The 21,451-nt window shown below is 40.6% G+C and overlaps 1 protein-coding gene across 1 annotated transcript in view; it reads left to right on the top strand.

Moving 5' to 3' along the window:
* The first annotated feature begins 1,013 nt into the window (after window positions 1-1,013).
* Window positions 1,014-21,451, top strand: part of LOC149184058 (uncharacterized) — a 274,518-nt gene continuing 254,080 nt past the window's right edge. The window contains exon 1 of the mRNA XM_089417390.1: window positions 1,014-1,406. Coding sequence (XP_089273516.1) covers window positions 1,357-1,406 — 50 coding nt within the window. The 5' untranslated portion in view covers window positions 1,014-1,356. The remainder of the gene's footprint in view (window positions 1,407-21,451) is intronic.

The following is a 21,451-nucleotide window of genomic DNA, read 5'->3' as shown; positions in this document are numbered from 1 at the left end:
AGGATGGACTGCAATAACGGTCAAGTGCGAATAAACATTGGAGATTATGGATTGAGCTTGACATGTTTTCTCATATCAGCCTTCGTTATCAAACTAACACATGACTTGTCTGTTCATATGAGTAATCCCAACCTCATGATCACAAGTGGTGGCAACGACATGGAGAGAAGTCACCTCACATGGGAGTTCCATGGTGTGCATTAAAAAAAGGACATGGGGGTGAGCTTTGATCCACTTGTGTGTGCACAGTTCATGATACAATTTTTAATATAGTCTCTTTGGTTTCAACCATTGCCTCAAGGTGTCCCTATGGCTTCAAGGTTAGGCCCTCATGGGAATTGAGCCTCGCTTAATAATGAAAAACTCCTCACTTTCCATCATCCAATCCAACCTCTTTGGGTTAAGAGAAAGAAGACATGAGGTGAACTTTGATTCATTTAAGTGTGCACATGTCACAAACCTATTCAACTACTACCTCAAAGTGTCCCATAACTCTAAATTAGTCAATGGTAAAAACTCCTCACTTTCAAACATTAGATTCAATTCATTTAAACCCCTCCTACCTTTTAAATATTTTGGTACACCACATTCTAATAATTTTTTTAAAATCATTTAAATATAACCTATAATAAACAACGTAACTTTCGAAATAGCAAATTAAATTTTGATAAAGATTCACTAAAATCGAAATACCTAATGTCACATTTAAGAATATAATCACTCCATAAGCCTTAAATGTGTTTTTCACCAAACTTTAACGAAAATGAAATTTCCCAAACCTTTTTGAGAAAAGTAAGGTAGGCCATCTATATGCCCAAGCAACCTACGTGACAAAATATAATATCGCATATTGCTTTCCATAATGTTTTTGCATCGCTTTCCATCATATTTAAAAAAAACAAACCTTGGAGCTTCCTTGTAATCATTGTGAAATAAACTTTGGGAATATTGAACTTCTTTGGTTTACCGACCACGCCAATCAAAGAAATTTATATATATATATGCCGGGAAATTTATTTGGTTGGTCTGACTGGCGGATGGGAGGACACACCCTTAACGTGTGACTCAGATTGGAATGGTTTTGGCAATTGCCTGAATCCACTTCCACTTTTCACACATTATCGAAACGCATCCATGGCATGTGCCATCCAATGAAATCGGATAATCTTCCCCGGCACGGTTCTTGGAGAATCTGTCTATCAGGAAGCAACACGTTCTGCCCTGCAAACCCTCGAGGCAGAAGTAAGTGCATTATAGATTGATTTGGGCCAAATCTATTCGGGCAATGGTGTGTCTCTATCTTAATAAAATCGAGGAGGATAAAGGTGTTGTACGGGTGTAATAAATCTATATCCAATGGATGATAGTCACAGTTCGGCCAACAAGCGGCCAACAAGCTCACACAGGTCCTCTTCTTCATTTCTGTACTCATTCTAAGATGTTTTTCAGATGTCAATTTGTTATAAACTTGTAGCTAAAGAATTTTTTCCTTAACTTCAATATCATTCACGCCTCTCATTAATTTCGGGATATCCAACACCCATTTCAGGTGGCATAAAACATTGTTGGGCCCTCACAGCAGTCGAATTTTAATTTCAGACCGACACTTGGAACACCACTACTAATTCTGATTAATAAACAACAAACCTGCTAGAAATTACATGTTTGCATATCCAAATTCTTATCCGTAATTCTGATTAATTAACAACAAACCTGCTAGAAATTACATGTTTGCATAGCCCAATTCTTATTCGTAATTCTGATTAATAAACAACAAACCTGCTAGAAATTACATGTTTGCATATCCAAATTCTTATCCGTTGACAATGAAAACAATTTGAGTGGGTTGTGGCCAATTTATTTATTTGCTTATTTTTTAGTTGGAGTAACTTCAAGTCTGACCCTATTAGGCACTCACGTTCTCATTGTAGCTTGGGAGGTCCACATCATTCACTTACACAATTCTGATCATCATGATTCATCCAGTGACAATTTTGTTCACAGCCAGCCCAGTGTACACATCAAATCACCTTTTCAAAAGGTTGCAACTTAAGCTGCCATAGTATGGGTATGTGGGTGTGAGTGCTGGTGCAAACACACCACGTTTCAAACAGGGGATGGTGTACATCAGAGATACATATATCAAATTTTATTTGTGCAATACATGGAAAAGAAATAAAACTGACACGAAAATAAATGAGTGATGATTCAGATTCATTGTTAGATTCCAGTGTCAAACCATTTGTCAAATGAAATTCATGATTGAACATTGAACATTCCTTAACTTTCCAGATATGGTGAGGAAATGACAAAAAAAAATAAAAAAATAAAATTCAAACTTTGATGAAATTGAGATGTGGGGACTTGGGGAGATGATAGTGTCAATAATGATGAAGAATGCTTCACGTTGAGCCATTGGAATGGATACCAATTTCCCGCAGTAAAAACAATGAACAATGCGCTACTTCCCTCTCTCCTTTTTTTTTGGCTTATCCAAGCTTGCATAGTGAATCTGAAAATGTAAAATTGAGCATGAAATTAGGGTTTAAACTAAGTTACTTGGAAACAAATATGGATATGGATGTGGATTTCTAAATTTTTGAAAAGCCAAGATCTGGATACGGTGGGAAAATGCCATGTACAAAGAATGCAATAATATTTTTTAATTTTAAAAAACATATTCAAAGTTAAAAATCAAAACCATTCATGAATCACAACATTAGAACTGAAATCATTAAATACATAGCCAGAAATGGGTTTACATCCTCATCATTTGAATATTTCAATTCTATAGCATGATCACCTGTCATATTCCTTGAAATCTGCCTCAAAATCTATAGTTATGATGGCAAATGAATACCATACATCATTTGAAAACATTGCTATAGTCTGTGTATCATATGGTTCTAGGCGGAGTCTTCACCTAGAGTTGGATGGTATTGATCTAATTAAATTATTTATGACACAACCATTCTTTATACACAAAGTGTGAAATTTTCATTAACCCTAGCAATCTAGCAATTTATTAACCTAGCATATTACATAGATCTACTAAATAAAAAGCACGACTAGGATTTTAACATAAACAAAATAATCAGCGAAAGCAAATTTAAAGTACCATTCTCTCAATCACATGCACACAGATTTCTGCCCTCCAAATTGGTTCTTCATTTATTAAATTCAGAACTTACAAGGGACTCCCTTGGGATAATGGCCCTTTGAGGAAAATACATACAATAATAACCTGAAAATGGTCTAGCTGATCAAGCCCTAGATCTGTCCTTCGATCTGTTTGGCTGATCTGGATCTCCCTTTCTGCTCCTTTCACCTTCCTTGAACCTGGCAGACTTGAGTGGAAGTTCTTCACCACCCAATCACTGTGATCTCACTCTCGTTGCGTCTTATGTCTCTTCTCCCTTAGGCTAGCCTTTCTTTTATAAGTTTTAGTCATTATTGAATCCACAACAGTAATCTCCACAAATGTAAAATTGAGCATGAAATTAGGGTTTAAACTAAGCTACTTGGAAACAAATATGGATATGGATTCACTAAATTTTTGAAAAGCCAAGATCTGGATACGGTGGGAAAATGCCATGTACAAAGAATACAATAATATTTTTTAATTTTAAAAAACATATTCAAAGTTAAAAATCAAAACCATTCATGAATTACAACATTAGAACTGAAACCATTAAATACATATCCAGAAATGGGTCTAACTACATATCTAGAAATGGGTTTACATCCTCATCATTTGAATATTTCAATTCTATAGCATGATCAACCTGTCGTATTCCTTGAAATCTGCTTCCAAATCTATAGTTATGATGGCAAATGAATACCATACATCGTTTGAAAACGTTGCTATAGTCTGTGTATCATATGGATCTAGGAGGAGTCTTCACCTAGAGTTGGATGGTATTGATCTAATTAAATTATTTATGACACAACCATTCTTTATACACAAAATGTGAAATTTTCCTTAACTCTAGCAATCTGGCAATTTATTAACCTAGCATATTACAAAGATCTACTAAATAAAAAGCACTACTAGGATTTTAACATAAACAAAATAATCAGCGAAAGCAAATTTAAAGTACCATTCTCTCAATCACATGCACACAGATTTCTGCCCTTCAAATTGGTTCTTCATTTATTAAATTCAGAACTTACAAGGGACTCCCTTGGGATAATGGCCCTTTGAGGAAAATACATACAATAATAACCTGAAAATGGTCTAGCTGATCAAGCCCTAGATCTGTCCTTTGATCTGTTTGTCTGATCTGGATCTCCCTTTCTGCTCCTTTCACCTTCCTCGAACCTGGCAGACTTGAGTGGAAGTTCTTCATCACCCAATCACTGTGATCTCACTCTCGCGGTGTCTTGTGTTTCTTCTCCCTTAGGCTAGCCTTTCTTTTATAAGTTTTAGTCATTGATTGAATCCACAACAGTAATCTCCAAAGTGATTGCGTTGAGATTAGATCTCACCTCGCTAAAGATCAATGATTGCGATTCATCTAATTCACTATTGCAAAAACCTTTGCATTCAGTAGATTAACTCACTTGATCTTATAAAAAGAAATGACTTTAATCATTAAAGTGATTGCGAAGGTTAAGTGTCTATTAGGCAACTTCTGCAAGCCTATACACTTAAGCTTGTCTAGAAGTACCTGCCTGGCTACAAACATCAACACAAAGAAAACTGAAAACTGAGTATATACTATATACTATATGCTATATACTATTATCTCATATTGTGTGAAAGCTTTTCTAGAGCTTTCAACTAGCATCATCAAAAAGTTAAAATTAAAATTTTAATGTCTCATATCTTTCTTACTAGCATTATCATGTGCTATACACCCTACATGCTATAGGTAATTAATAACTTACTTATACAACTATACAACCTACAGATTAATAACAAGTAATCCAACTAAATGTCTAAATATCCTTATTTTTTTTAAACCATAAAACTCTAATGCTATTAACTTATTTGCTTGGGATTCGACATATGAGGGCTAGCAGGCACAAGATTTGTTTTAGCAGCATTTGTTCTGTTTTCAAGTTTGACAGATTGATTACGTGGAAGATCCTATGCAACTCTGCGTGGATTTGTATCCGTATTTGGATTTGAAATGTGGATTCGTGGATCCAACATCAAGACCCTGTGGATTCAGTGACATAGGGTTTAAATATATAAAAGAGTGCAACTCGTAGTTGTTTTAGGGTTCCTTGATGTGCCAACCCCAAATGCAACTTTGTTGGGGTTTTTTAATTATTAGTGTTTTTTCTTTCATGCTAAAATCAATGTTGACATACTTGAAATAAAGACACTTTTCCAAATTCACCTAGGGTATTGTGGGATACACAAAAGTGTGTTGCAAGGTATGGAGGCATATGAGTATGGACATGTTTTCGATAAGAGGGACAAGGCTAGAGGATTCAATCCCCAAGTGTTGAAAAATGTAATTAGTGTTGGTCTTCATAATTGTACTTGAGTCAAGATATAATATATTTGTCAAAATAAATTTTTATTATTATTAAATTGACTTATTAAAGCATGGATTTCATGCTTGGATCTGTTACCGCTCAAACTAGCGGGGGTCCTAGAGGGGCACTTGCTAGGTCAAGAGCAACAATGAAGCTAAAGCCCACTGTCACCACAGCTAAAACTTCCTACTCTTTATGGAATTTCACCGATGGGAGGAGACCTAATATATAGAGAATCACTTATGAAGGATAGATCAACTAAGATGGATGTGAAGTGATCTCGATAACCCTTTCCTAGGAGAGACTCAAGAGTGGGACTTGCTTGCTTCTTAAGCAAGGTACAAGATTCTCTAGGATAGGGGAGTAGGGATTTGAGGGCTTGGCTTAGGGAATGTGACTTGTAAAGGAGCTTCCTAAACCCTAAAATCCTTGTGGAACTTGGTTTCCCAAGTGGTTTTTGAAGAGTTGACTTTGATAAGATATGGGACCACACGGGACCAAGTGGACCCAGGTTAGGTCAAGGGGATAGGATTTAGCAACCAATGATATGCTTGACCTAATTAGGGAGGGGAAAGGGATCAAGGAATGAATTTTCAATGAAAGGCAATGCAAGGATCCCAGTGAGGTTTCTAGCCTAAGGGAAACCAAGGGAAAGAATTGGTCTTCGAGCTAGGGCTTGCAATATCTCAAGATCCCATCGTCAAAATCTCATGAAATTTGGAGGGCTTCTTGAGGACACACTAGCGCAGTTGTGGACCAAAAATTGAAGTATTTGGATGGCTAGATTGTGAGATATTCGATGCCCTAGGTGACCTATGGGGCTAGACCTAGAAAGAAGAGGAGAAGGTGAAGAAAAATAAGTTTTAGGGTGATCACCTATGGTAGACTAGTGCCTAATCCTTTGGGGAGATTGGAGTCAAGAATGATTATGAATTCGGATTTGATTTTCTTGGTCAAGGAGGCCTTAAAGGCAACTTCACTTAGCACTAGGGCAAAGGAGAGCAACTTCAAAGACTTTATACTTCGTTTTGCAAAATAGATGGTTTATCAAGATAAATTTCAACCATGAAATATCTCTAGGAACATTTAGTGATCATACATGGCCCATACATGAAGCATCTCTATATAGAAACAAAATTTCCACAACTTCTCAATGATAGATGTAGCAAATTAGCCCTAGAACAGTGAAATCCCAACAACAATGTATGTGACAAAAATAGAGCAAAGAATAGCATTAAAATTGCACTTACATGTATTAGAGTATATCCAACCTTCAAAATTTTTCTAAACAAGAAGCTCCAAGACGAGAAAATGATCCGAAAATTAAAATTCATTCCATGCTCCAAAATTTTGTCCACCTAGAAGAATAGCGAAGTTCTCTAAAGAGATACAAGTCCAACCAAGTGATGATGCTAAAATGAATTCACATCACTTGTATTAATACACTTCTAATGAGTTTGATTTAGCTAATTAGGTCTACATTAGACCCTACAATAAAATAATGTGCAAAATAACTAACTTTTGGTGACAAGCCGACCAAACTAGCTCATAAACAAAAGAATAAGCCTCTCAAGGGGTCGATAATGAATAATGCATGTCGTTGGGCCTTGGAAGAGGCCTAATGGAGTCTATATGTGCCATAATGTGTAGTTGAACTCCCAAAAGCAGTGGACAAGGGGTTGGCCCCTTGTAATAACCCGTGGTGCTCCAAATGACATGTGGGGGCACACAAGTGTCCTCATGGGTCTCCAAACAAATCGAAGATGCTTGTAGATCGCCTGCAAGGGCTAGGATGATGGTGTAGGTGATGCCACATCATCGTGCAAGTCCTGGATCATCTACCAAGTGTATGGTGCAACTCTGGGGCCAACTGGGCATGATGGATCAGGTGCATATTCTTCGTCCAATAAGTGAACCATGAGTAATCTCTGAATGACTGTGGGGATCCATGGAGTGCTGTCTTCCACTATGGAGGACCATGGCTCTCTACACACACCCTACATGTGCCAATGTAGCCCTCTGGGGTTAGGACCCTGTATAGGGAGACCAAACCCAAATGGAAACCACCTGCAATCCTGCATAAGATCCAATGCGTCCCCGTGCCTTCCAGCACACCAAGTCATTAAAGAAATCAAGTAAAAGAGTTTATAAACCATGGATAACAAGTGAGCACTTCATAATGGCATGCCCTTCCATAGTGGGCTTTGGCATGTGCTAATGTCTCCCAGCTCCAAATAGGGTTAACCAAACATCTTATTAGGTGGTTTCTACCTCTAAAGGGGGTGGTATGTTCGTGGTACATCCTTCAAATGGTGGTGGCATGTGGCATAATGATGGAATGGAGTAGGGAATGAAAGGGGGCAACCTGGATCACATGCCATGGTACAAGGGTAGCTAATAAAAGGGAAGCCCACACTTGGGTAAATAATGTGTAGGAGGGAGCAATCGTGGTGCATGAGTTACCTTGGCCTTGATTTTTCCACCCTTTTTCATATGCATTTTTCCTTTTTATGATTTTCTTTGGTTCACTGTGTGGGGTTCTAGATAATGAGAGCATGATGCATAAAGTATAACAATGGATATTCCCTTATAAGGTGGGCCAGTTCATCGCCCATCGGGGTATGGGACCATCATGGGTTCCTGAATGATAAAGGAGGCTCATCAAGGGCCATGTAGGAACCAGGGTGATGGCCATGGAATGGGGTAGAGCTCATGTCATGGCTTTTGCCCACATGCTAAATGCCTTTGTCCTGACCATCTTTTGCATTTTGTGGTACAATTTCTTGTTGAATGTGGCCAATTATGCTTTTTCTTTTTATTTTAGCTGCATCAAACCTTCGGGCATCATTCCAGGCCCGACCCAAGATGTGGGGCAAGGGGAGGGGATGGCTAACCCTATGTGAACTCAGTGGAGGAATATGGATTGGGGGTGTAATGAGTGGAAGGGGAGTAATATATGCGAATCGGGGAGCGGGACCATGCAACCAAAATTAAGGTTTCCCATGTAGTACCATCCCTAAAACTAGTAGGTCAGTAAAAGAGATCCCGCGGGACTAGGGTGCAAGGTTAACATCCCAAAAGAGACTTAGGGGACAAGTTCAGAAAGTTGGACCACTCTTTCCACCAAATCCCCCCATTAATTCATGCCCAATTTTTCCATCATAAATAAACTAAAATACTCAATTACCAAATAACAAGGCATATTTTAGGTTTGGGAGGCCCACCTTTAAACATACGATCATGACACATGGGAATACACAAAGATTTTGGAAAATAGCGTATGGTTGAGTGGAGACAGTCACTTGGATGGTTAGGATCGCTTGCTGACGAGAGAAAAAGAGCTGGCCTGAAGCAGCATTGAAGAGATGGCAGCAGGATGATGAAAAGGGAACAACCCTAAAGCTATTCTTAAAAAAAAATGCACCTGTAACCTGCAAACAAAAACCTGAAAGATAATATATGCATACAATTTTAAACCCCAGATCGGCTAGACAAAATTACAGCGTTTGACTCTTTTAACAGCCAGATTTAGCAATAACAGCAGAAATATTATTGAAAGTTTCAGATTTTACTATGAAGAACTTCAGAAAATCTCTCATGCAAATTTAGAAAAGTAAACTAAATGATTAACCCAGGGTAAAAACTAGCTGGGCTCTGCAAGGAAAAGCTTGCGGGAGTTGGCTGGTTCAGCCTAGAACTTCCCCAAACGCCCACTAGTCTTCTTCAGTAAGGGTTTTCTGCACAGCTTAAATCAACCATCAGTAAAGAGAGAAAAAATGATACTAGATCTCAACAAGCAATGGAGATACCTGCCATTACTCCAGAAACCCTAATACCATTCAAACCCTAGCAAGTGAACAAGATACCTGTGCTCACAATACTCTATAATAAGCTATTATTAATGGCTGAAAAAAAACAAAATATGCAGAACATAAAATAGCTCACAGCACTTCCAGAGAGTAACACCAGCAAGATTTGAACCCCAAAGTCTTCTTTTATTAACCAGAAACAGATTACAGGAGAGCTTCTTCAGCACAAGACTCACACATTGAATGATCTCAAATGACCCCTAGCACCCTATTTAAAAGAAAAGATCCCAACAGCTAGTTCAAGTGATCCATGTCAAAATGATCTCGACCGTCGATGAGGATCAAGATATCTCTTGATCTCATCCGTCGAATTTTTAATGTATTAAAAAATTGAAATTCTGCATTTATTTACTCAAAATACTATTATTTTTAGGTTTATTTTATTTTTATTTTATTTTTATTTTTAATTTTTTAATTTTTTAATTTTTAAATTTTTTAATTTATTTTTAAATGGATCCTTGAACTTAGCTTTTGGGAAAATTACCTAGGACCTAGGACTTAGGACTTATGAGGGGATCAAAACATTTCTTCTCCTTTCAGACACTTTACATCATGACTTTTACAACTTTACATCCCAAGGGGGGAAAACCCATTTGACATAGACCCTCATAAACCACCCAGTTCTGCGACACAACTATAATCTAGCAGATTAACACACTAGAATTCTCCTAAGATTCTAATGACAAAATCCATCCCCGCTTTGGGGTTAGGTTGAAGGAAAACTCTGCCGATCATGGATCGGTGAGACGAAAAACCTTCCGGGACGTAGATTATCACTTAGAAAATTAGGTCCACCTAGGAAATTTACAGACATGACTCATATCTTCTAAGATTATTTACAATTTATACATGCAGACTGGGTTTACAACATAAATTGATCAAGCTGTCGATGACTGCAGAATGGCACAGATATGTCGATCAAGCGCTACCCTTTTTGCAAAGAGAAAGGGGGTGTACTGCTGTGGGCAGTTGATCAGTAGTGGTCAACACACGAACGCTTCGCTTCCTAGATTTTTCGAAATGACGCTTCGGCGTCCCCGCTTCCACTTCGCTCCCGCTTCGTGCAACATTGGGATGGAGTGAGATTGGCAGGCTATACTGATTCTGATTGGGCAGGTTGTGCTTCTGATAGGAAGAGCACTTTAGGGTGCTATTTTGGGTTGGGTTCGGCAGTAGTGTCATGGTTCAGCTGGAAGCAGCAGTCGGTAGCATTGAGTTCAGCGGAAGCAGAGTATATGGCAGCCAGTCTAGCTAGTTGTGAGGCCATCTGGCTTCGCAAGATGTTGTTTGGCTTATTTGGTCAGCCGTTGAGACCTTTAGTGATTTATTGTGATAATCAGAGTTGCATTAAACTCACGGAGAATCCAGTATTTCATGACAGGTCAAAGCATATCGGGATCAAATATCATTTCATCAGAGACTGTGTTCAGAAGGGCGCTGTGAAGCTTGAGTATATTACCATTGATGAGCAGGTTGCAGATATGCTTACCAAAGCCTTACCGCGGGGCAAGCATGACTACTTCAGAGACAAGATGGGTGTGGTGAGGAACACCTTCCTCGGTAAGAGGGAGTGTTGAAATTTGGTACCGGAGGACAGGTGGTTCCCTAAGGCTTTGATCTTTGGCCTAGGCAAAAGTGTCCAAAAGAATTTAATTTTTCTTCTATTTATAAAGTCAAATCTAATTTAAAAGTGACTTTAAATGATAAAGTTACTAAAGTCTAATTTTTTTTTTTGTAAGCTAAGGTAGAACCCATTCTATTACTCGATAGAAATTAAAACTTTACATATCATCAGGAAAGTATAGAGAACCCGCCCACATGGGGAAACTGGGTGATAAACCACCTATAATTTCTGGTAGCCGCCCAAAAATAAAAGGCCCACAGTCTCAGAATCTTAGCCAAAATTACTAAACAATCATTAGAGTTCCTAATGCTATTGATCTGCAAAAAACAAGTATCTTTCTCTAAGAATCTCAGAAAACTACAGCTAAAAAAGCAGTGAAGATTTTCCAGCATATCTTAGATCAGACAGTATCCATGTCCGATTGTTGACTTGTTCCTCCTGCATCGTCTCGCTGCATGCTCTTCAGCAGTTGATGCATAGCCTCCATCTTTTCCTCTTGTCGCTCCATAGCAACACGAATGAAGCTAAGCTCTCTGCGCAGGTCCGGGTCTCCCTTGACCAGCTCCACCATCTCTTTTGCCACCTGCTCGAGCGCCTTCGCCAGTAACCCCTTCATCACCCAGTAAATGTGAAGTGACTGTTTAAAGAGCGTGATTCGCCCCCTAGTGTGACCAGGGTCGTGGAGCAGAGACTCCCATTCTTCCATCTCGTCAGCGGACTGGTTCTGGAGGGACTCCTCCTCCATAAACTGCATAACTCTTCGAACAGCGGGATTGGTCTCCCTCTGGAACGCTCTTTCCGCCCGTCTGAGTCTATAATTCACTGTTTGCCTTGTCTTTTTCTCAGGATTCAACTTCCGCCCCGAACTCTCACCTTCCCCCTGCGTCCTCTTCCTCTGGCCCCGTCCTCTTTTTCTGCTCGCCTCCGTTTCCTCGACAGGGTTTCTCGCACGGTTCCTCAGCCCCGGGCTCCGCTCCTTCTTCCCCCTCGGCTCAGAGAACCCTTCACGCTGCTGGTGCTGTCCCTCAGCAGCAGCCCTTTTCTGCGGGACCGACCACCCTCCTTCACCACCCAGCGGAAGTTCCTCCTCCGACTCATCTTCAATTTCCCAAATCTCCGTCGGGGGGCTGTCCTGGGCTATGCCCTTCCCTTTCTGTTCCCGCGTCTCCATCGCCACCCTTGATGTTCCTCAGTTTCCTTGGTCCGCTGCCTTGTCTCCATAATTCGCCCGCTCCCTTTACTGGGAGGTCTCTGATGTTCCACGCGCTCAATCCAGGCCAGACGGCTCTCCAACACCCTAATCACTCCTCTCCCAATTTGGAAACAACCAGATGTCCGATCGCCTTCCCCGATCTTAATATAAGTAGGATTTTTAACCTCATCATACCGTTTATCACCGGCGAACGAATGCCGCCAGTTGCTAGCTCGGTTGGCAATATTAATGGTAATTATTCCTTGGTTAATGTTTGTTATCGAGGCTTCTGACAGCCCACCATCCCCTCCACTGAAAATACATAAATTAATGATCTCACCCTGAGCAAGATCGAGTGCCATTACCTTCGCACACTGCCACAGTACAGCTCTGCACTCAACCATCATTTCATTAATCTTCCCCGATTGATCATTGATCAAAAACCGGGATCTCCACGTCCTTTGTTCATGCCAGCTCAATGATCCGACAAGGTGCTTATGTGGCTTGGTCATAATCCGAGTTAATGATCCCAGCCAACTCTTTCCACTCGCTGTTTCCACACACAGCCTTCCATTGTTGGTCAATCCTGTTACCCCTCCCTCTGCTGCCCCAATTGGCCAGGTAATCAGCCACCTGGTTACCTTTCCTGCGGACATGATTTACTACCTTATACTCAATCTTTTTTAAGAGAACTGCAATATCCTGAACGATACCCGCAGTACGCCAACTACTGGTGGCTTTTTCCCAGCTCTTGCCATTATTTAATTTCCTCACCATGTCCACTGCAATCTGAGAATCTCCCGTGATTTCCAGGTTAGAATAACCATTTCTAACTGCAATCCTTAATCCTTGATGGAGGGCCCAGAATTCAGCTTCATTATTAGTCATCTCTCCTCCCCCTTCTGCGAATATCCATCTGACCTGTTTATTACTATCTCTGAAGATGCCTCCGAAGCCTGCTTCTCCTGGGTTTCCTTTCGAAGCCCCATCGAAATTTAACTTAACAAAGGTATCCCTGGGATAACTGAATTTGTCAGGGCTCGGGCTCCTCATGTCCTGAGGGACGGAGAGCTTGTGATGGACCATCTCCAGTTTTAAGTTTAACTTAATCAGAATTTCTTGTTCCTCCTGATTTGTCTTCCAATCATCCTCGTACCATCTTTCCACCAGAACTGTTTCCCGCATGAGCTCTACAGCTTTTACCCAAATTGTCTCCGGATCCTTTGACAAGTTCTGGAAAATCCTCCAGTTTCTCTCCTTCCAGATCATCCACATAACAAACCCCGGAATAAGATTCCAGGCTCTTTTAACGACCTTGCATTGGAAGACTTCCTTATTCCATTTGAAGACTAATTCATTAAAATCACTGATGACAAATCCTGGTTTATTGAAGGTCCGCTTAATATTCACCCACAGATTCTTAGAATACGAACATTTAATCAGAAGATGATCTCTGGTCTCCCCCTCCTTATTGCAGAGACAGCATATCGATGGCCCATTGAAGCCCTTTTTCTGGATTCTATCCCAGGTTAGGATCTTATTTTTTGCAGCCAACCATATGAATATGGAGACTTTTGGCCACCAATTATTTTCCCAAACAACTTTCCAATCCAGATTTCCAACATCCCCATTCTGAGGATCAAATAAGTAATAAGCTTCTTTGGTGGTGAACAGGCCTTTCATGGAATTCCCCCACCTAAGGATATCTTGGCCATCACGAGCTCTGATTTTCCTGGATCCAACTTCTTTTTTGTATATATCTTGCAGGTCTTGTTCGATCTCCCTGTCCCATTCCACTGGATCAATCCAAACTCTCCACCCTTCTTCCGTAGTATGAACTTTCCAATAGTCTCTAACACAAGTCCTGTTTCCTTCTATTCTGGCTCGGATTTGATTAAGATCTTGGATTCTACTCAGTCTTTCTCTCTGTTGCCACCTATCTTCCCAAAAGTTTGCCTCTGCTCCCCCACGGATCTCCCAGAAAGCATGTTTTTCCACCAGATCCCGGTTCTGGCGAGCCAGGTCCCAAATAGAAGAACCTTTAGGCGTTTCCTGTTGCCTTAGGATCTCTAACGTTGAATCAGGCATGTTATATTTAGTCTTCCATATGTTCTTCCACAGATCATTGCCCCCCCTGAGCCACCTCCACCACAACTTGGCTCCCAGGACCCTGTTGAGAGTTTCAGGGTCTCTCAGCCCCAAACCACCTTTCTCCTTTCTCTCCGTTAACTGTTCCCAAGATACAAGAGCCCACTTCTTTTTTTGGTCAGACCCTCTCCAGATGAAGTTCCTTATGATTTCTCTGATTTTAGCACAAACCCCTAAAGGAGCGGCCATTATCGAGAGAGAATAAATTGGGATAGCTTGCAAGACAGATTTCACCAAGACTATTCTACCTGCAATGTTTAAAGCTCTGAAGGCCCAGTTTGCTATCTTTGCATTCAATTTATCCAAGACACCCTGCCAGTTTTTCATCTTTTTAGAGGTGAGGTCTAGAAGATTACCTAAATACCTCGTAGGTAATTCCCCTCTTCTAAAACCCAATAGTCTGGTGAGATGGGTTCTTACCTGATCTACCGTGTTGAATATGAAGATACAAGATTTGTCTCTATTGATTTCCAGGCCAGATGCCTCCGCGAATAAATCCAGAATTCTTCTGATATGTCTGACTTCTTTGACGGTTGGTTCTCCAAAAAGCATAATGTCATCCACGAATTGTTGGTGGGTTAAGGGCAAATTATTCCCCCATAGCTTGAGACCCTTCAACCTGTTTGCCTCTCTTTCTTGTTTAATAAAGCGACCCAAACCTTCAGCTGCAAGGATGAACAGAAAAGGGGATAAAGGATCTCCTTGTCTAATTCCCCGGGAAGCATTAAAAGTTTTCGTTGGAGTTCCATTGACCAGGATAGAAAAATTTGGAGAGGAGATCAGACTATGGATCCAAGCAATCCACCTCTTATTAAACCCAAAGCTCTCTAGGACTTTTCCCAGATAATTCCAATTTAATCTGTCATAAGCCTTAGACAAGTCCAGCTTAATCAGCATGCCCTTTTGTTTTTTAACCTTAAGAGAGTGCAAAACTTCCTGAGTTACAACAAGACCATCAAGGATCTGTCTTCCTTCAACAAAACCAGTTTGTTCTGTAGATATTAACTGGTCTAGAAGGGGTTTTAATCTCTTAGCTATCAGGGACGTTACAATCTTATAAATAACGTTGCACAGTGCTATTGGTCTAAAGCCATTTGCATCCTCTAAGTTTTCACCTTTAGTAATTAAAGCAAAAAAGGTAGAGTTGAGAGCCGGCCATACCTTTTGATTCCTTCTTGATTCTTCAACCAGATCAAGGATCTTTCCCCCCAAGAAATGCCATCCCGCCTGGTAAAAGTCAACTGTGAAGCCATCTGGGCCCGGGGCAGTACCCTTCTTCATTGCTTTCACCGTCTCTTCTACCTCCTCGAGGGTCGCAGCTCTCATCAGAGCCTTATTTTGGTCTTCAGTGACTAGGCTGGGAATGGCCGAGCAGATTTCCTGAATAGCTCTAGATCTATCAACCTGTGGTTCAGATAAGATTTCTTTGTGGTGATCCACAAGAACCTGTTCAATCTCCTCTTGCTCCACAGCTCTATTTCCATTCCTATCCTTGATGGATAGGATTCTGTTCCTCTGTCTATGTTTAATCATTGCCTGATGGAAGAATTTAGTATTGCGTTCTCCCTCTCTTAACCATTTTATTCGAGATTTCTGGCGCCATAGAACCTCCTCCTGCTTTCGTCTTTCTTCTAATTTCCCAAGGATGACCCCTTCTTTTTTGATGCTATCCTCTGTCCTGCCTTCCACTATCATCTTTTGCTGAATGCTTTCCATTTCTCCTTCTAATTTTTGTTTATCCTCAAAGATGTTTCCAAACTCTTCTTTGTTCCACTTTTTAATTTTGCCCTTCAGCTCTTTCAGTTTTAATTAGAACGTTTGCATTTTTCCTTTACCCTGCACAGAAGATTGTCGCCACCATTCCTCGATTCTCTTGATGAATTCTGGGTCTCTCAACCAGAAAGATTCAAACCGGAAAGGTCTTCTCCCACGATTCTTTTTGATATAAATCTCTAATCTAATCGGCCAGTGATCAGACCCCAAGGAAGGTATAATCTTTGCCTCTACAAAAATGTCTTTATTCATGATAACTTCTGAAACTAGGAATCTGTCCAGCCTAGAAGCGATTTGGTTTTTGCCTCCTCTCCTGTTATTCCAGGTAAATATCCCATTGATAGTTTGAATGTCAACTAGTCTTAAATCTTCTATCGTCTCATTGAATCTATCCATGATTTGGTCCACCTTCCTCACCCCTCCTTTTTTCTCATCCAAGGACCTGATTAAGTTAAAATCACCGCCTATGATCCAGGCAGCTTCGGGATACAATCTACGGATAACTTTCATGCTTGTTATGAAGTTTTCTTTTTCACCTAAGGAGGGGGGGCCATAAACCCCTGAAACAACAACCTGCTCCTTGGTTCCCACTAACCTACCCTGACCAGTAAGGATTCTACTCATACTAGTCCATCTATCCAGGATGATATCGTTAGGGTTCCACAAAATTGCTAAACCTCCTGCAGATCCAATAGCATCCAACCCCATCACTTCGTAATGAAGATTATTTTTTCCTATAATACCCTCAAGCTGTTGAACCGATATTTTAGTCTCCTGCAAAATCATAATGCATGTTTCTCTTTTTTCAACTTGTCTTTCATGTACCTTTGTTTACCCCTACTGTTTAAACCCCTGATATTCCAACTGATGACAATCATTTAAAACTTTTGATAGGAGGGAAAAAAAACCTCTGACAGAGGTATCACCTTACCTGAATTTATCAACTCTTCTCCCACCGTCTGGATGGTTTCGCTCATTGTCTTACGACCCCTCTTTCTACTGTTCTTGCCAGAGCTGTCCATTCCCATCAGTCCTGTCCCCTGATCATTTCCGGTCATCACCTGCTTGACTATATTCTCCCCTTTTTTCTCCTTATATTTCTGGAATACTTCCTTATACAGCTGTTTCTGTTTTTCAGGTATGAATCTGCTGTCAAGGTATTTCCATTCTTGAAGAAGCCTTTTCATTATTCTCTCCTCTTCAACCTCGTTTTCTGCCTGGTTCTCCACCTCCATTTGTGATTGCATTGCGGTATCTTCCAGCTGCTCTTCCGTTCGTTCTCCATCGATTTTTCCTGGGTCTATTTCCTTTCCTTTACCTTCCCTTACAATTTCCATTGGGATGTTCCCAGGATCCTCATCATCCTCTAAATTTATTTCATAATCCTCATTGCCATCCTGTAATACCTGAAATTTGTTCTGGCTTGACATTTGAGCAGGTTTCCCCTGAGGTTGCGATCTAGGGCCTTCCTTATTTTGCCTTCGTCTTCTTGTAACCTGCTGAAAACCCCCAGACACTTCCTCCTGACTTTTCTTTGGTTCCTCCTCCTTGTTCAACGGGCATTGCCTGTATAAATGGCCGTATTCATGACAGTTTCGGCATCTAAAAGGGATGTGTTCGTAATCTATTGGCTGTTGCCAAACCTCATCATGATATTCCAACTCAATGCTTTCAGGAAGGGGTTCCGCCAAATTCATGTAGACACAGATTCTTGCGAAGGAGTTATACTTACCCTGTTTTGTAGCCTCTGCAATCTTAACAAAACTCCCGATTGAGTTGTCGATTCCTTCTAATATTTCAGGGTCCCAGAATTCGTCGGGCAACCCAAAGAGTCTGACCCAGATTGGTGCATCCAACAACTTTTCCTTATCTGGGCTATATCGTTCCTCCCAATATTTCATGAACAGACCTGCATTGTTCAAAAAATATGGTCCTTCTTCAAATATCCTGTTCTTGTCTTCCACGTTCGTGAAGATTGCTGTGAAAAACCCTTTGGCTCCCAATTTCAGATCTATATGACCTCGAGGTTTCCATTTCTGGTCAATCCACCGGTGTAGCTCCTTCTCCGAAGGCCAATAACCAATGAATTTACAGATCAGGGCATGGTCCTTCATATAGCAGTTGTATTCCTCCAGCTTATTACAAGGGATGACATATCTCGGTTTTTTTTGAGCCTGCGGTAGACATTTCCCTTTCATCCTTTTCTGCCATAAATTGCCCATGACTGGGGCGTGGCTTTCCTTCTGATTATGCCTCATTCCACTCCCACTGTTCTCCCCGGTTACCACATTCTTGAAGGAGGGGATCTCTCCCCCCCCCTTCGGCTCTTCCATTTCCCCTCAGCTCCTGTCTCTCTGTTGTTATCCTGGCCCAATAAGTAAAAAACGCGCAATCGGGACTAACCTCCTGCCCGATTCTCTTCCTTATCCTGTCGTCTTCAGCCTTGCTCGCGCTGACTCCTGCAGCGTCCTCTGGTCAGGTCCTTCTGTGGCGGCTCCTGCAAACCCTAGCAGAGCGCATTGTCTCGTCCCCCCATTTTCATTCTTCTACTAAAGTCTAATTTTAAAGTGGCTTTATTAAAGTCAATGTAAAATTAGAAAGTGACTTTGGAAATAAATGACTAAGTGGGTCTTTATTAAAGTGGGGTGAATTAAAAAATAGAAAGTGAGATTTAACTGAGCATTTAATCTCAGCCCTAGATCTCAATCTATTTCAGCCATTGGATTTAGGGATTACTTAAAAGTCACTTAGGGTTGGATTAAGGGAGGAAAAGGAGGAAAAGGTCATTCAATTCTTTCATGAGCAGATTGAGAGAGAGAGCAAGAGAGCAAGGGAGATTTCTGGACAGGGAGAAGAAGGAGGCGGCAGCTTGGCACACATTCCAAGGCAGCAGTTTAGCAAATCTGTATAGCTGAGTGAGCACACAGTGAAAGGCAGAATTTTGGTACGATTTTCTAGAAATCCGTACAGTAGGTGCACAGAAATCGAGGAGCAGAAACCGTACAGCAAGTGGCTGTACCTTGGCACACAAATTGAGGAAATCCGTACAACTGTTTTGCTGGTTTTTTTTCTACACGCAAATCGAGGACCGTACAATGCATTTATGGCAGCCTACATGCTTGTCTAGGCAGGCCATACAACAAAATTTAAGGCTGTAATTTGGGCACAAAAATCGAGGAGGCCGTACAACATTTATTGCTGTTTTGTTTTGTTGTAGCAAGTTTTTCTAGTTGGCTGTGAGACACAGAAAACGAGATAAGTTGTAAAATTTGCTTGCTGATTTTTTTGCTGATTATTTCTCACTGTAAAAGCATTTTCCAGAAATAAGAAAGAGCTCTCGAACTGGTTTTCCCCAAGAGTTGTAGGGGGTTTTTCCAGGGTCACATTGACCAAAAATCACTGTGTTTAAATGTGTTGAATGGCTGTTTATATGTGCTGATTTTTATATTTCTGCGTTTTCCAGTATTCTGTAAAATTTCCAGAATTTGTGTTTTCAGCGAAATTTATTTTCCAGTTGTTGAATGTATGGATATGGGAAAGGACATTTAACTATATGGGAGAAATAAGGTGAAACTGAAAACCGGGGTGGGAAATGAGAAATTTTTACACATGAGAAAAATTGATCAGCCAATGTGAATGTCGATTGTACACCTTTTTGGAGCATATTAGATCCATTCAATGTTGACATTGACCAACGAACCAGAGTGGTTAACATTGATTTCAATGATTGAGTGGAAGGTGAATCATCACATTGACACTTGTTCATTATCATAATTGCAATTAGTTGTAATAAACAATGTTTTTTTTAATGCTAGAGGAATTGGCAACTAGGTCGGGTTCGTACTACTGTGACACAAGGTCGATTCCGTTCACTACCACTATAACCCCATAGGCGTATCCACCTTGCCCCTTGGGATAACACACAAGTTTGACAGTAGGGGGATTTGAACAAAGGTCCTCATCACTCACATAACTTTACATAACACAGGTTTTCCAAATGAGCTATGCCAAGGGGTAGTTTTAATAAACAACATTATCCCACATAAGTAGATATTTTAACTTTGAGTTAGGGGTTTAGAAACAAATATAGACGAAAGTGTCTTTGTGAATGAGAAGTTAGATGTGCGGGTGGAGGTGGTTAGTGTTAAAATTGGAAACTAGGGCCAAACTCCATGTGGGTCATCTTATTCATGGCTGATAATATTTTTATTAGATTCCTCTCGTCGAGAGGTGTAGGATTGATCTAAAGATCGTCTGATTCCAGTAAGTATTTATGGAGATATGAATTTATTTTGATTATGGAATAATTATCAAGCTGACCTACAAATCATATGGCTCAAAAGCCCAACAGTCGCACCTATTCAATCATCAACAGTTGTGTATAAATACAGGAGGCCTTTTCCTCATTTGGACTCACTCAACTCATCACATCTCTCTCTCTCTCCTGCGCATAAAAGAGGCTCTTCTCCTACTGCACAGAAAGAGACTCTTCTCTCACACGTGTGGAAGGAAGGCGCAGAATTTAGGGCTGCAACTACAGAACCAAAGTTTGACCAATATTGACCATCAGTTTGCCTCTCAAAACTGTGTTGTAGGTGAATCTGGATCTCCTCTGAAGGCCGCATTTTTTGGTGAAGGAATCAAGCCGATTCGACGGTCGATTTGCAAGATATTGTTTGCCCTAGTTTCGCTGATCTAGGGTTTGTTGTTGCTGATGTAAATCAGATTTATGTACTATTTCTCTCTGCTGAATTATTGAAGATAAAGGAAGATTTGATCAAAGGGTTTCCCCACATTGGGGTTTGTCCCTGGCTAGCCGCCACATCTTGTGTCTCTTGTCTTGGCTTGTTTTCTGTCGATCGTTTAATGTTTTATCTGCACTTTACTTTATGTACATGTGATTGCTAATCTGTGGATAATAATAAGAAAGATAAGTAAACTGCTATAAGCATAGAACATACCATAACTTAACATGGTATCAGAGCTGAGGTGAAGACAAAGCCCAAGCAAGAGCAAGAGCAATCACCGAAGAGAAGATTGGCAAGGCTATCCTAAAAGAACTATGGGGTCCTCAACACTCTTCCCTGTCGAAGACAAGCTCCGTGAGAAAGCTGACTATCACGGATGGAAGATATCTATCGTTCTAATGTTAGAAGATCAAGGAGTGTTGGACCATCTGAGAGGCAATATTGTTGAGCCTCCATCAAATGCACCCGCTGCTGCCAGGAACAAATGGAAAACCGGTGAAGTCAAAACAAAGAAGATCATCCGGGACTCTATCGACAAGCGCTTGGTGGCCTACGTCTCCGACTTGAACACCTCCAAGGAAATCTACGATAAACTGGTGAGTTTATT

This window comes from Pinus tabuliformis, chromosome 3_2, assembly GCF_031772625.1.
Source record: "Pinus tabuliformis cultivar Carrire ecotype Pingquan chromosome 3_2, CPIR1, whole genome shotgun sequence".
Taxonomy (NCBI): Eukaryota; Viridiplantae; Streptophyta; class Pinopsida; order Pinales; family Pinaceae; genus Pinus; species Pinus tabuliformis.
Note: the sequence above shows the minus strand (reverse complement) of the source record. Positions and strands in the feature narration are given on the sequence as shown.